Genomic DNA, 13,742 nt, shown 5'->3' with positions numbered 1-13,742 from the left:
GCACGTAAGGCTAAGAATTCCTCCAGGCAGGAGCTGGGCCAGACAGAGGAGCCCCAGTAGGCTCTGGCTTTCAGGGGATGATGGGGGAGAAGGCAGGAAAGCTGAGGGAGCCCCAGGAAGGAAAGCAGTAGGGGAGGGAAGGAAATGAGGGGGGTTGCTGCAGAAAGATGCCCAGTACAGGAGAACAAGCCTTTGAGCTGGGGTCTGGGAATCTGGCTGGTGGCCTCTATGCAATCCTTCATCCTTCACCCTCCCCTCAGCCTCAGGTGAGGAGGTGCAGGACTCGGGAATGATAACTCTAGGTCAAGGATCCTTAGGCCAGGTTTCTCCTGGAGGAACACAGGAGGAAGGGCAGTTTTTGCCCAGGGTTCAAGTGTTTGATTGACTCAGACATAAGAAGGGCACCTCCACGTGTGGAGATGAGTGTGGGTCTGTGACATCCTAAGCGAGTGATCCCAGATAAGTGGTGGTTCCCATGTGCAGAGACAGGAAACGGGCTACAAGAGAAAGAGCCCTGCCTGAGTAAGGAGCACGGCCAGTTATCAGGGAGAAAGGCCTTATCACTTTTTTGATAAGGAGAAAAAGTCCAGAGTAGAGAGGAGGTGGGGCAGGGCTCATCCCAGGGGTTCACTACTTCTGCAGCCTCACTGCCCACCCCCAGCCCCCCACAAACACCCCCACCCACCCAACCAGGGAGTGAGAAAAGGCAGGAATGGAAGGCAGGCTAGCCCGACGTTGCCACCTGAACCGACCCCCAGGCTAGCTGGGAACCACATGCAGCTCCCCACCAGCCCCCTCCCCTTCCCATTAATCAGGGAAGAAGGACTGAACCCAGATAGGGAGGGCTCTCTTCTTGCATCTCCTCCCATAAGCTCTCTGTTCTCTCTCTTCTCTTTTCCTTCTCTGGTCCTGCCCTCTTCACTTCCTTTGACAAATTCTCTTTCCAGTGGTGAGATATTTAAGACCAGAGATAAGCCTAAGGGTCTAGCTGAAAAGTCTGTTTCCCTACACTGTTTTCCTGGCAGCTGAATGAGTTGGGAAGGACCTCAGGAAGGTGTTAGGGAGGGCTGGCAGAGCAGGCGAAGGCCCGCACCCCACTTCAGCGCACCGCTCACTAGCCAGGGGCAGCCCATGCATCAGTCCCTTCTTTTCTCCCCTTATTCCTAAAGGTTTGATTCAGACATCAGGGGAGACCATAGGGGTCAATCTAGCCCTGAACCGGAAGACCTGTCCTGACGCCCTGCTTGCGGTGCTGCCCTCCTAAGCGTCTCCCTCTGGGGCAGACAGACTGCTCTCATACAGGCCTTCAGGCAGGCAGGGCCCAGTTTCCAGCCTTCAGCAGAGTCAATGACAATGCCATGCTTGCTCCAGAGGCCTGGTTTGGAGGAACCCATCAACTTCACAGCTTCCTGGGAGAAGATACTATAACTGTTTCACTGAACAAATCTCTTCTCAGAAACTGTGTCCAAGAAATGGAGGCCTGTACTAACCTATTTGATCCCTCCCTGCCTCCATCCTTCCCTTCATTGTTTGTTTTCTGGCTGAAGCCAAAGGCCTCTTCAAGCAGAGCTGCATGTACCAAGGATCTGACAGGATGGAGGCGGCCCGTCAGAGTGGGGTCTTTGTCCTCCCTGGTTGCCTTAACCACACAGAACGTAAGGTACAAGAAGGCACCTTCCCATTGGAGCAGCCTCCCCTGACTATCCGCCCTCGCACTGGGAAGGGAAGGTCACAAGGACCTGTCCTGACCTATCTACTCCCCAGGAGCCGTGGCTGGACTTACGAGACCGGGGCCAAGTCTAATGTTTGTTGCTGGGTGGACCCCTTCTCTACTCAAGGAGCCCACGGTGAGAGACGCTGGCCACCCGCTGGGCTCCTGTCCCGGTTGACTTTGGTTCAACCCCTAAAACAGCCCACCTTTCTGGAGTCCCTGTCTCCCCTCCTTTGTGCCCATGAAGAACAAGACCACAGACTGGGAAGAATGAAGGGTGGAGGTGGCAGATCCACTGTGACTGTGCCACCTTACCCCGACCCAGCCTTTTTCCAGCTGGGACCACAGGCCCCAGGAGGCACTGGCTTGCTCCCCTCTGCTGTCCCCTGCCCACTGTCCTAGTCTAGAACCCCTCTTCCTCTCTCCTTAGTCTCTTTATAGCTCCTCCTTCTCTCCACACTCTCCCTCCTGCTCTCCCCTCTGGCCAAGCCCCACGTTTTAATTTCCTTGGACACTTTGAGACCAACAGAGAACCCAGAGGTGGTGAGAGCAGGGGAACGAGTCATTATCTCCTTAGTCCCAGAATGGAATCAACCCAAACTCTCCTCTGTGAAAGGGACTTGAAGCAGACTGTCCCCCAAAGGAGAAAAGAGAATGAGCCAAGGGGGTGGGCTTAGGCCTCTCTTCCAGCCCTTCAGCACAGCGACACGCTCTGAGAGACACCTGAGTGTGGAAAGGAAAGCAGGGCTCCAGCTTTACAAAATAAAGTGTTTGTTTATTATGAAATTAGAGATGGAGGCCCCTCCCCTTCCGCCCTCTTTCCCCTTCCCCAGCAGCCTCCCTCTTTCCTTCCCCTCCCCCAGGGGCTGGGAAGCATACAAGACGATGCCCAGAGCCAGGATGCCCAAGGCCGGTTGACAGCTGGGCAGAGCTCCTGGGAGGCAGCCACAGTAGGGGGCTGGAGCTCTCGCCCTGGGAGGTGGGCTGGCTCCCTCTCTCTGCTGGAGGCCAGTGGAGCCAGGATGAGGCCATGAGTGATGGATGGAACCATGCGGGCAGGTCTGTAAACACAGGAGAGCCAGAGTGAGAGGCGGTGAGTGGGGGAAGGCTTTGGGCCAGCCTGGTGCTCCACGAGGTCTAGGCACACTGACCTGGGGCAGAACGTCCCCTGCAGGAGGGTGGGCAGCAGTGGCTGGACGTTTCTCTTGCTTTCGGGATGGACAACAGAAAAAACCAAAAAGCCAATCACAGGGACCCACAGAGAATGTGGGCAGATGTGGGCAGGAGACAGACAGACAGCATGTGTGTGTGCAAGGGAGACACATCTGTGTGACAGATTCAGAATGGAGCAGACCAAAACAGAGCCACGAAAGAGTGGAATCACAGTGAGAGAAGTGGGAGGTTCAGAGTCGGAGCCGCACAACCCAGACCCAGACAGGGAGCGTGTCAGAGACAGACAGATCCCTGGACAGAGACCAACAGACGACTGGGGAGGAGGGACGTAAGGAGGCGGTTGCCTTGGGGAGGTGGGGAGGAGGGACACGGGGACTGGGGAGGCCTGGGGGCCCCTGGGCTGCTGCTGCCTGCCTGGACCCGGGGGGCTCACTCAGAGGGCCTACGCTGCCACCCCGCTTCGATGGGGGAAGCGCGGGCAGGGCCAGGCCGGTCTCAGGGGGCTGGGGGCTCCTTGGCCCCGTAGAGCTCGGCCAGGGTGCGAAAGAGCGGCCCCCAGTCGTCCAGCGGCTCAGCCGGGCCCGGGGCGCCGCCGATCTCGCTGCCGGAGCCCAGGGAGCTGAGGGAGCCGCAGGAAGAGCCGCGGCCCTCGTAGCCGTACACCTGCACGGAGTCGTAGGGTGGCACGCTGGGGTCCTCGTCTGCCTCGCGCAGCCGCAGCGCCAGCAGCTGCGCCACGTCGGCGGGGCCGGGGGGCCGGGGCTGGCGTGGTGCCCGCGCCCAGGGCAGCACATCGCGGCGCGCGGGTGGGCCAGGCGCCGGCGGGGCCGCCCCGTCAGGGTTCTGCAGGGCGCTGATGTCGAAGGCCTCCGTGTCCTCCTCACCGCCGCCCTCGTCGTCGTAGGTGATGATGTTCTCGCGCACGTCCTCCTCCTCGAGCACCATCAGGGCTTCTTGCTTCTGGCGCCGCAGAGCCCCGAAGAGCACCACCAGGGCTGGGGGAGAGGCGCACAAGTTCCATTTGGAAAGGCCTAGGCGTGGCAAGCCCTAGCTTTGACCTTTGGCAAAATGCTTTCGAATTCCTGACTTCAACCCTTTACTTGCTGTGTGACCAAGGAGAGTTGCTCTCTGAACCTCTTTGGCCCTTGGATTCCTTGTGTGGAAAAGAGGGGAAACATATCTACCCCTTAAGGTTGTTGAAAGGATGAAATACCAAGTGATGTGCTCAGCACCACATATGGCCCAGAGTTGGGGCTCAGTAAATAGTTTTTATGGTTCATGACTGTCCTTAGCCTGGCAGGTCAGGGATATGAGGCCAGAGTGTTTCTCTTGGGTGTATCAGGCAGTGGGAATACCCAGGCATGAGGGTTCCTTCATGACCTAGGGTGGACTTCCCTATGTCCAAGGTCCTGCTTCTCTCCACACCCTCTGAAGGCCTGGACCTCACATCTATGACCCCATCTATGGCTTGACTCACCCAGCAGCGTGCCCACGCAGGTGACGATGGCAAGCAGAGCCCCGGTGCTGAGCCCAGCAGGTGAGAGCTGAGCCTCGGGCCTGCAGGACGCCACGGAGCCATCAGGCCGGCAGCGGCACACACTGACAGTTACTGTGGCTGTACTGCTCAGTACTGGCTGCCCCCAGTCCCACAGTTCTATGGGAACCAAGTAGGGGGCCTGGCGGGGTGGAGCGGGGCGAGAGGGCAGCAGCAGGCTGGCGGAGCCATCTGTAGGAAAGACAGGTCTTTGGGCACCCCCTGGGATACCTTCCCACTACAGTCGGTGCAGCCCATGGAGACAAAGCTATCTGTGGGGAAGGTTTGCAAAGAGCAAAACTACAGCCACCTTCTTTTATTTATTTTGGCCACACTGCGTGGCTGGCAGGATCTCAGTTCCCCAACCAGGGACTGAACCCAGGCCCCTGTAGTGAAAGCCCTAAATCCCAGAATCCTTTGGCATCAATGGTAAAGAACCTGCCTGCCAATGCAGGAAACACAAGAGATGTGGGTCTGCTCCCTCAGTCAGGAAGATCCCCTGGAGATGAAGTCGGCATCTCCATTTCCTGGAATGGGAAATGGCAACCCATTCCACTATTCTTGCCTGGAGAATCCCATGGACAGAGGAGCCTGGTGGGCTACAGTCCATGGGGTCACAGAGTTGGATACAACTGAACACATACACATCCCCCCTGCCCCCACCCCAACAGGCCATCAAGGAACTCCCAAAACTGCACGTACATTCTGTAGGGTGGAGCTCCAGATAGGTGGGTAGAGTTAGGGATGGTGGAGGAGGAGAGGGAAGCAGGTAAGGGCACAGCTGTAGGAGGCTACCCACCTTGGTTGTCCCGGACAGTGAAGTTGGCATCGGGGCCCAGAGGGCCATGAAAGGAGACACGGCTGTTGTTGCCAACTTCATCTCTGTCCAGGGCTCGGATGACCTGAATCAGCTGAGAGGAAGAAGAGAAACCTCGTATGGAGTGGGCAGCTGGAGGTCCTGAGGTCCTAACCCGCCTGCCTCCGTGGCTTACCTGGCTGGGGGCTGCAGAATCGCACACAAAGGTGTCGTAGGGCTCAGCCAGCTGGGGAGCGTTGTCATTCTCGTCCAGGGTCTGGATGGCCACTTGCACCCGGGAAGCCTGTGCAGAGCTGTCTGAAGCCAGAACACGAACACGTGCACCCCACGCAAGCACACACATCACAGTTACACACAGTACATATGGTGTGTGAATGTCACATCCAGAACATGGCATGCATGTGAGACACATGAGGTATGCATGCGATATGCAGGTAGCATCTATGTTGTGAAGTGAAGGGAACAAGTGCATATAACATCCATGCGGTACCCAAGAATATGTGGAATACATACCCCATATACATTCAACAGGAGTGTGCACCCATGACATACATGAACAATAACCCACACGCAGGGCACAGGCACCGTCAAGGAAAGGTAGACAGACGATGCAAACCAGACAACAGCCATGAAAGATGCAGCACATTCATACCACACATTCGATGTGCTCAGTGTTTAAAACGAATACAACACACACAGAAGGAATGTTCCACATGTACAGTGAATGTAGCATCACCACCCCCAGGATGTGGAGAATGCATTTTCATGCATGAAAACAGTGGGACAGACATACACACATGTGCACTCGTGCACACACACACACGCCCCATCAGAGGTCTGGGAGGCTGTGGTGTAGCAATGAGTATCACTTAGAATTGACCTCAGGGAGGGAGGAGCTACCTGATTCTCAGGCGCAGAGCCAGGCCAGCCTGGGTACCACAGCCATAGACAGGCCCCCTCGTCATTGGGTGGCCCCCATCATTACCCTGCCTTGCTCCTCACTGCCAATGGCATCCAAGAGAAAATGCGAAGTGTGCATCCCTGCCCTCCCCAGCGCTCATCTCCCCTAGGCTAAATCTCTTGGTTCCTTTAGTCTTTCCGCCAAGTTGAGGGAGAGCTGGTTGGCTCTTGGGAAGGGGCTGAGGTCACAGCCCAGGCAGAGGAGTGGACTGCCTGGCTAAAGGGTCTGGGAGATGGGACAGGGCTGGGGTCCGTCCTTCATTGCAGTAAGGGCTCAGGGCCTGCTACTCAATATTGGGATTTGGGGGCATGGGCAGCAGGATTTGACAGGAGGTAAGAAGGCAGTGAGAGAAATACACACACACACACACACAGGGCTACGTAAACAGACGGCCAAAGCACACACAGGGATGTTCACATGGACAGACATGCACGCACTGTCACACAGCTGCACGCTCATAAACATAAACCTATCCACATATAGTTCAACACATATGGTGGAGGAGATAACTGCTGAGACTGTAACCCGACTGAGGCCCCACCACTTAATGTCTGCGTGACCTCGGGAAGTTACTTAACTTCTCTTTGTCTGAGTTTCCTCCTTTTAAAATGGGAGAAAAAAAATCATACATCCCTCATAAAGTTGTGGTGATGATGAAGTGAATGCATCTACATTTGGTACTTAGAACAGTGTCTGATATACAGTAAGTAGTAAATTATTACTACCTGTCCACAAACACTCACATACACAAAACAATGTATACAAACAGCTACTGCGTCTATCACTGTGCTGTGCTTAGTCGCTCAGTCGTGTCTGACTCTTTGTGACCCCATGGACTGTAGCTCACCAGGCTCCTCTGTCCAGGGGTTTTCTCCAGGCAAGAATACTGGAGTGGGTTGCCATGCCCTCCTCCAGGGGATCTTCCCAACCCAGGGATGGAACCGGGGTCTCCTGCATTGCAGGCAGACTCTTTACTAGCTGAGCTACCAAGTTTCACTATACATATCCAATTACATATATCCACAAATAATATAACTCTATACACTCAACTACATACACATATATATGCAACTATAGACATATACTCATAAGCATATGTGTAGGTGTGTATATGTATTTTTCACACACATGAAGTGTGCACCCATATGTACACATTGCGCTTTAGCTCTTCATTGACGTGGTGTAAGTATGTAGGCACACAGGGACAACTTCCACAGACAGGACATGGACAGCAAACGTGGGAGACGCTGAAGCATGAGCAGGCACAGCAAGGACAGGTTCACAGAAGGAGGGGAGGCCTCCCTGCCCCCGCGGGCCACAGCTGCCCAGAGGCGGCTGAACCATGCTGCTGATGACTGCTGACCGACATGGGCAGTGCAGGGACCTGGCCCCTCTCCCCTCCCGTGGGGGCTTCCCACAAAGCTTCCCAGGGAGAGGCTGCTGGCACTCCCCGGTCAGCTCCCAGAGGAGGGCCCAGCTCCTCCCCGTTCCCACTTTAGCCTGAAGCAGAGACTGGGCAAAGCAGGGTGTCCCAGGGTGCATGTCGGGGTTCTTAGGGATTGAGAGCTATCTGAGGTTAGATTTATTTTGACTTGGGGAAAGTCAGCTATGGGAGCAAATTAAAGGTGAGGGGAAATGCTTAAGCCAACCCACCATGCCCAGTCCAGCCCAGGAGACCAGAGAGCCTGCCTGGTGGTAATGATCCAGGCTGGGCACCTAGTCGTTATACCCTGGGTGGGGGTGTGTGGCACTAACACCCCCCTCACCCCATCCCCAGGGATGGCCCCTCTGCCAGGAGGCTGCCGCCTCCTCCCAGCCCTCCTGGAGGCCCAGGACTCCTCACCAAGCTCTGTGGCCAGCACTGTGAGGTTGTGCCAGACACGAGCCTCTCGGTCCAGGGGCCCTGCTGTGCGGATGGTGCCGTCTTCAGGCTCGATGGAGAAGCAGCGCTCCAGGTCCGAGTGCGGGAGGATGGAGTATCTGGGGAGATGGAGCCAGGTGCGGGGCTGAGCTGGGGCAGGGCCGAGCTGGTGGCCACCCCTCCCTCCCACCTGTTCACCTTGCTGGGCCTCCTGGCTCATCTGGGCAAAGGGCCTGCATGAGCTGACCAGGCAGGGCCTGCCCTGTGCACCTGGAGCCATAATTCACGTTAGGGTCCCCTCGAAAGACAAATATCTCTGGGCAGTCACCAATATTAAACACCTATCCTATGACATGGGGTGCTGAGTTTCATGGGGTTGTGGGAAGAGAGACAGAGGTGGCATGGCGCAAACACTGCCTGTCTTTCTGACTCTTGGGCTCTGTTCTGGGGACCGAGGACCTGAGTTCTGTCTCTGCTCTGTCTCAGACTAGCTGTGTGACCTTGGGCAAATCTTTTAACCCGTTCCCTCAACTATCAAAGGAGAATGACACTGGCCCCTCCCTCAGTGCTGTGACAGGGATGCTGGGCAGCAGGCTGGGGAGGTGGAAAGAGTGGGTCTTCTTGAGGCCAACAAGTCTGGATTGGAATTCCAGTGTTGCTGCTTACTGAAAGTGTGACCTGGGGCACATTAACGCAACCTCTCAGGGCTGAGCCTCTAAAGCAGCTGGAACTGAGAAGACTCCTACCCTTATCTTCAATTCTCTCACAGGTTGTTGTGAAAATGAAATGTTATCAAGTGAGTAAAATGTGAGGCACTGAGGGAGTGATCAATAGCCACAGCCACAGCCATCAGCTGATCTGGCGCACTCATCAGGTGAAATGCCATATCCGCTCTCATGGCCACTGGGAGGCGCCACTGCCATCCACGCAGGGATGGGTGGAGAGTCTGGTTAGCAGGTCCTCCAGCCCTCCCCTGGCTCCCAGGCCTGCAGTGGGGAAGACTTCTACCAGGAGGGGAGTGTGATGGGCAGGGAACGGGGGGTGGGGGGGGGTGGGGGGGGTGAATCCTTGGGTGGGAATAGCCTGCGGCTGGGCCCTTTCCCTGAGGCCCCGCCCTGCCCCCGCCAGCTCACCTGATGGGGCTGGCTGGGGAGTCCAGGTCCGTGGCTGACACCTGGCCCACCAGGGTCCCAGGAGCCTTGTTCTCAGGCACTGCCAGGTGGTAGGCAGCCTGGGTGAAGGCAGGTGGCTCTGGCGCGTCCTGCACAGCCACGCGCACTGAGGCCACATCCTTGAAGGGCCCTCGCCGCAGATAGGCTGGGTCGATGAGCGTATTGGTGGCCTCCACGCGAAAAGAGTAGGCGCGACGGGTCTCAAAGTCTAGGGGCTATGGTGAGGGAGATGAAGTTACTGAGGGAGGTGCAGGCCTCAGGGAGGTGGGCACCAGAGGGGCAGTGGCCTCAGTGGTCAGGGTGGTGGGGGGCAGATTACTTGGTCAGAACTCCAGGTCTGCCCCCAGTTCCATCAAAGACTTGCCCTGTGCAAAGTCCTCGAGCCAGTCACTCGCCCATTCTGAGCCCCAGACTCTCATCTGAAGGATGAGGAGAGGACCACAATCTCTGAGCTCCAACACAGAGATCCCAAGTCTGCTCTAGCCTGGTGAGAAGCCTGTCCTCTGGGGCAGGAGGCAGGTGTGAGTGGGTCTGAAGCACTCACCTTGCGGACAGTGAGGAGCCCATCTCGACCCTGGGAGTCTGTGCTGATGCTGAAGGCCTCCGACCCCTCCCCGTCAAGGATGCTGTATGCCATGAGAGCGTTGTCCCCCAGGTCTGGGTCCTGGGCCCGCAACCGGCCCACCAGGGTGCCCGGCCCAGCAGTCTCCACCACAGAGAACTGGTACAGGCCTTGGGGTGGATGGAGGGAGATGTTCTTAGAGAGGCTCCCAGCCCTCCTCCCTCCCCCAGCACGTCCTTCTCCCAGGCCTGGCTGGGGGAAGGGGTGGGAGGAGGCTTCTCCAGAGGCGACAGGGGTGGGGTGGGGTGGGGTGGTCAAAGGATGGCTCAGGTGGCGGCACTGGCCCCTTACTCTGAGGGAACTTGGGGGGATTGTCGTTGACATCGCTGAGGGTGACTGTCACCGTGGTGCTGCCCGACAGCCCCCCCATGTGGCCGCCCATGTCCTTGGCTTGAATCACCACTAAGAACTCCTCCTGCGTCTCCCGGTCCATGTTGGGGATGGCAGTCCGCACCACTCCTAGGGAGAGACGATGGGTCAGGCTTGCCAGATCCCACAGCTGCCTCACCTGGCTCCCGAGCTCTAGCCTCACCAGTCTGGGGGTCCACAGAGAAGAAAGGCAGTCCATCCAACACGGTGTATACCAACTTGGCGCTGTTCCCATAGCTGGGGTCATCAGCGTCGTGAGCAGTCACCTGGATCACTGATGTCCCTGCAGGGGGTTCCGGCACCCCACTCAGCCAGGACAGAGCCACGTGGGGAAGAAAAGCAGATGAGTGGGACCTAGACACGAGCAGGGCTGAATTGAAGGAGATGGGTTCTGGGGCAGAAAGCAGTAGGGGAAGGAGAGGTGAGGGCACTCCAGGATGTCCAGACCTAGGGTACTCACCCACATTGGACATCTCGGGCACTGTGGCATGGTAGGGCCCGAGGGGAAAGATGGGTGGGTTGTCGTTGATATCTTGCACCTTGATAATGAACTCCGATGGGGGCTCCAGGGGTCGGTTGGAGGCTCGGTCCACGGCTTGGGCCAATAGCACATACTGTGCCTTCTCCTCCCGGTCCAGACTCTTGGTGACATGGATATTGCCTGTGGCCTCATCAATCACAAATACGGTGCCTGCGCCCTCTCCGGTCAGCAGGTACTTGGTGCGGCCCTCACCCCTGTCCACATCTGAGTGCAGCTGTAGGGGTCAGGGAAAGATGGCAGCAGGTTCCAAGAATGGTGACAGAAAGTTAAAGAGTCTACCTCTAGGATTGTGGACAGTGTTGGGAATCCTCAGGGACCAAGGTCATTGCAGAAGTGATGAAGTTGCAGAGGAGAGCCTTGAGAGTCAGGGGAGATGTGGGAGGGGCTGAGCCTTACCTTGCCAATAAGGACAGGCTCTGGTCCAGCGTACTCCTCAATGACAAAGAATTGGTTCCACACCCAGCTCCTTCGGGTCCGAAGCAGTGATGGTTCTGGGCCCCCCCGGGACCCTGCCCAAGCCCGGGCTGGGGCTGCCAGGCGCCCCATGCAGCCCCAGCCACCCAGCCAGGCCAGCAGAAGCCTCACCAGGCCCCACATGTTTGGGCTCCAGCCAAGGCTCTGTTCACTGCTCCTGGGTGCTGAGGCATGAGCTGGCTGGGGCAGAGGGGCAGAGGCGTTGGGGCTACCCCATGGATCCACACCTGCAGGATAGGCAGCTGATCAGGGTTGAGGAAACCTTTACCATCTCCTCCCAAAGTTAGACGCTCCAAAGATCAGACCTCCAAGGAACCAGATACCCTACTGCCCAGAACCCAGAATGAGAACGAGAGCAGTCTGATCTTTCCCTCCACCCAGGCTCTCTGCCTGTATTCACCTCCGGCCCTCTAAGCTGATAAATCTTTGGCCAGTCAACTCTGAATAGGAAAGCTTGGGAAGAAAATAGGAGAGGGGATGCTGGGAGGGCTTGGAAGCACAAATCTGGCCCCTGAGCTCCCAGGGTGAGTGTGCAGCTAGGTGATGGAGGAGATGGGGGCTACCATGGAAAGGGCTTAAAAATCCAGGAATTGGGATTCATGGAGGTGTGGTCTCAGGGTGCCAAGGGTCAGGCTGAAATGATAAGGAGGGCTGCCTCAGACAGGGTTGAGAACCTGTGAAAGTCTGTCCTCTACAGGAACCCCTCCTCTCCAGAATCTGTTCCCTGGCTCACTGCTAGCTGAAGTCCTTGAAGGGGGACCGGGCTCACAGACAGAGTGGGAGGGGGGAGCTGAAAAAAGGGGGGCGGTAGAAGCCAGACTCGGGAGGCAGACCCAGAGGCTAGAGACACAGCGAGATGCAGAGTGAGAACAAGACTCAGGGACTGTCCGCAGAGACAGAGAAAGAATGGCAGCAAGAGACAGGAGGAAAGAGATCAAAGGAGGTAGTCTGGGTGTCTGAAAGGCAGAGAGGAGTCCTGGGTACCAGGCTCCAGAATGGGTGGAAGGGCGGCCAGCACTGTGATAAGCAGAAAGGGGCGGCTGCAACTGCGGGGGTCAGACCAGGCCGCCCCAGCTAAGAACTTCATTCTGGGAGAGGGGGCAGCTGGGAGGGGATGAGGGAAGGAAGGTAGAGAGAGGACCCTTCCCACCGCTGTCTCCCCCTTCTCCTCCTGGGGGGACCCCTCAAGTGGCTGTGGCTGCGCCCCTCCTCCCCCAGAGCAGACACACACCTGACAGTCCTTTCCTTCCCGAGGGAAGAGGGAAGCCGGAGGGAAGCCGGGGACCTGGGAGGGAGGCGGGACGAAGAGAAGGCAGGGGATAGAGGAGTGGGAAACAGGATAGCGGGAAGGGAAGAGGAGAGGAGGGGAGAGGGAAGGATCGGGGAGAGAAAGGAAAGCGGGAAAAGGAAGACAGGAAAGGAGAGAAAGGTGAAGGAAGAAAAAGGCAAAGAGGAAGAGGAGATGGAGCAAGACAAGAGGGAGAGAGAAGGGTTGGGGAGACAGGGAAGGGGCACAAAAAGCAAACAGGCAGAAGAGGAGGCAGGATGAAGAGAAATCGAGGGAGAGGAAAATGGGAAAAAGAGGAAAAGAGGTACGAGGGAAAAAGGGAAAGCGGTAGAGCGCGGGAGAAGGGAGCCGGCAGTGGCTCCCAGCCGCGGAGCGCACCGCTCACCGCTCTGAAGACACCCGCAGGCTGCGGGCCCCCTGCTGCCCCTTCGCGGATTCCCGACCGTGGGCTCCAGGGCAGACGCCCTTACCTGGCAGTGCCTAGGGGCCCAGCTTGGCGGGGAGCGCTCCCGCCCGCCCCCGTCGCCGGGTCCCGGGGGCGCAGCCCCGAGCCGATCGGAGCGGGCGCCGCGGCTCCGCTGCAGGTCTGAGCGGCCCCGGCGAGAACAAGGGAGCGAGACGGAGGGGGCGGGGGAAGGAGGCTCCGCCTGCGGAGGAGCGAGGCGGCTCCGCGCCGCGCGGGAGAGGAGAGCCCAGCCTCCGACCCTCCCCGGCCAGCCCGGGCCGCGCGGCGAGGGCGGGGGCGCCGCCTGGTGCCCGCCCCCTCGGCGCTGCTGGCCGCCGGGCGCATACAGATGCGGCGCCCCTCCCGGGCCGGGCCTGCAGCGCCCTGAGGGGCACTCGGGTGTGGGTGCGTCCACGCTTCGGTGCCAGGCCGTTCCCGAAGAGCTAACGGGGAGGGCGCATCGCGGGGCGCGAAGCGGCCCGCAGCCGGACGAAGGGCGAGCGCACGGTGAGCCCGGGAACCTGGAACCCACTGCGGAGGCCCGGCTCGCCGCTCCCGGACCGGCCTTGGGAACTGCGGAGGACCTCGGCCGTGAGGCGGCGGCATTTTGGAAACCTGTGCAGGGCAGGGTAGCAGGCCGGCTGGGGGCCTTAGGCACGGCTGACGGGTCCAGGGAGTCCGCGGGCTGGGCCCAGCGAACAAACAGGTCAGGGACCGAGGTAAGACATCCGCGGGAGGGCACGGAGCCTTTTGGGGAAGCTCGTTTACAGAAGC

The 13,742-nt window shown here is 58.3% G+C and overlaps 1 protein-coding gene across 1 annotated transcript; it reads right to left on the bottom strand.

Moving 5' to 3' along the window:
• Nucleotides 1-2,479: 2,479 nt before the first annotated feature.
• On the bottom strand, nucleotides 2,480-13,082 carry CDH24 (cadherin 24). The gene is made up of 13 exons (XM_061430440.1): nucleotides 12,994-13,082; nucleotides 11,158-11,462; nucleotides 10,681-10,975; nucleotides 10,384-10,503; nucleotides 10,143-10,310; nucleotides 9,774-9,961; nucleotides 9,191-9,444; nucleotides 8,040-8,176; nucleotides 5,411-5,532; nucleotides 5,218-5,329; nucleotides 4,362-4,610; nucleotides 2,863-3,879; nucleotides 2,480-2,772 (listed from the first exon to the last, which is right to left on the bottom strand). The coding sequence occupies exons 2-12, from the start codon at nucleotides 11,356-11,358 to the stop codon at nucleotides 3,380-3,382; spliced, it is 2,346 nt and encodes a 781-aa protein (XP_061286424.1). The 5' UTR covers nucleotides 11,359-11,462; nucleotides 12,994-13,082; the 3' UTR covers nucleotides 2,480-2,772; nucleotides 2,863-3,379.
• Nucleotides 13,083-13,742: the final 660 nt, after the last annotated feature.

The sequence above is a fragment of the Bos javanicus genome, chromosome 10 (assembly GCF_032452875.1).
Source record: "Bos javanicus breed banteng chromosome 10, ARS-OSU_banteng_1.0, whole genome shotgun sequence".
Classification (NCBI taxonomy): domain Eukaryota; kingdom Metazoa; phylum Chordata; class Mammalia; order Artiodactyla; family Bovidae; genus Bos; species Bos javanicus.
Note: the sequence above shows the minus strand (reverse complement) of the source record. Positions and strands in the feature narration are given on the sequence as shown.

Excerpts from the sequence above, each read along its gene's own strand:
- CDH24 (XM_061430440.1), bottom strand. The coding sequence starts at position 11,358 with ATGTGGGGCCTGGTGAGGCTTCTGCTGGCCTGGCTGGGTGGCTGGGGC. Across the intron at positions 10,504-10,680 it reads GCCCGAGATGTCCAATGTGG|GGACATCAGTGATCCAGGTG; the intron begins GTGAGTACCCTA and ends AACCCCCTGCAG. Across the intron at positions 3,880-4,361 it reads CTGCGTGGGCACGCTGCTGG|CCCTGGTGGTGCTCTTCGGG; the intron begins GTGAGTCAAGCC and ends CCTCTCCCCCAG.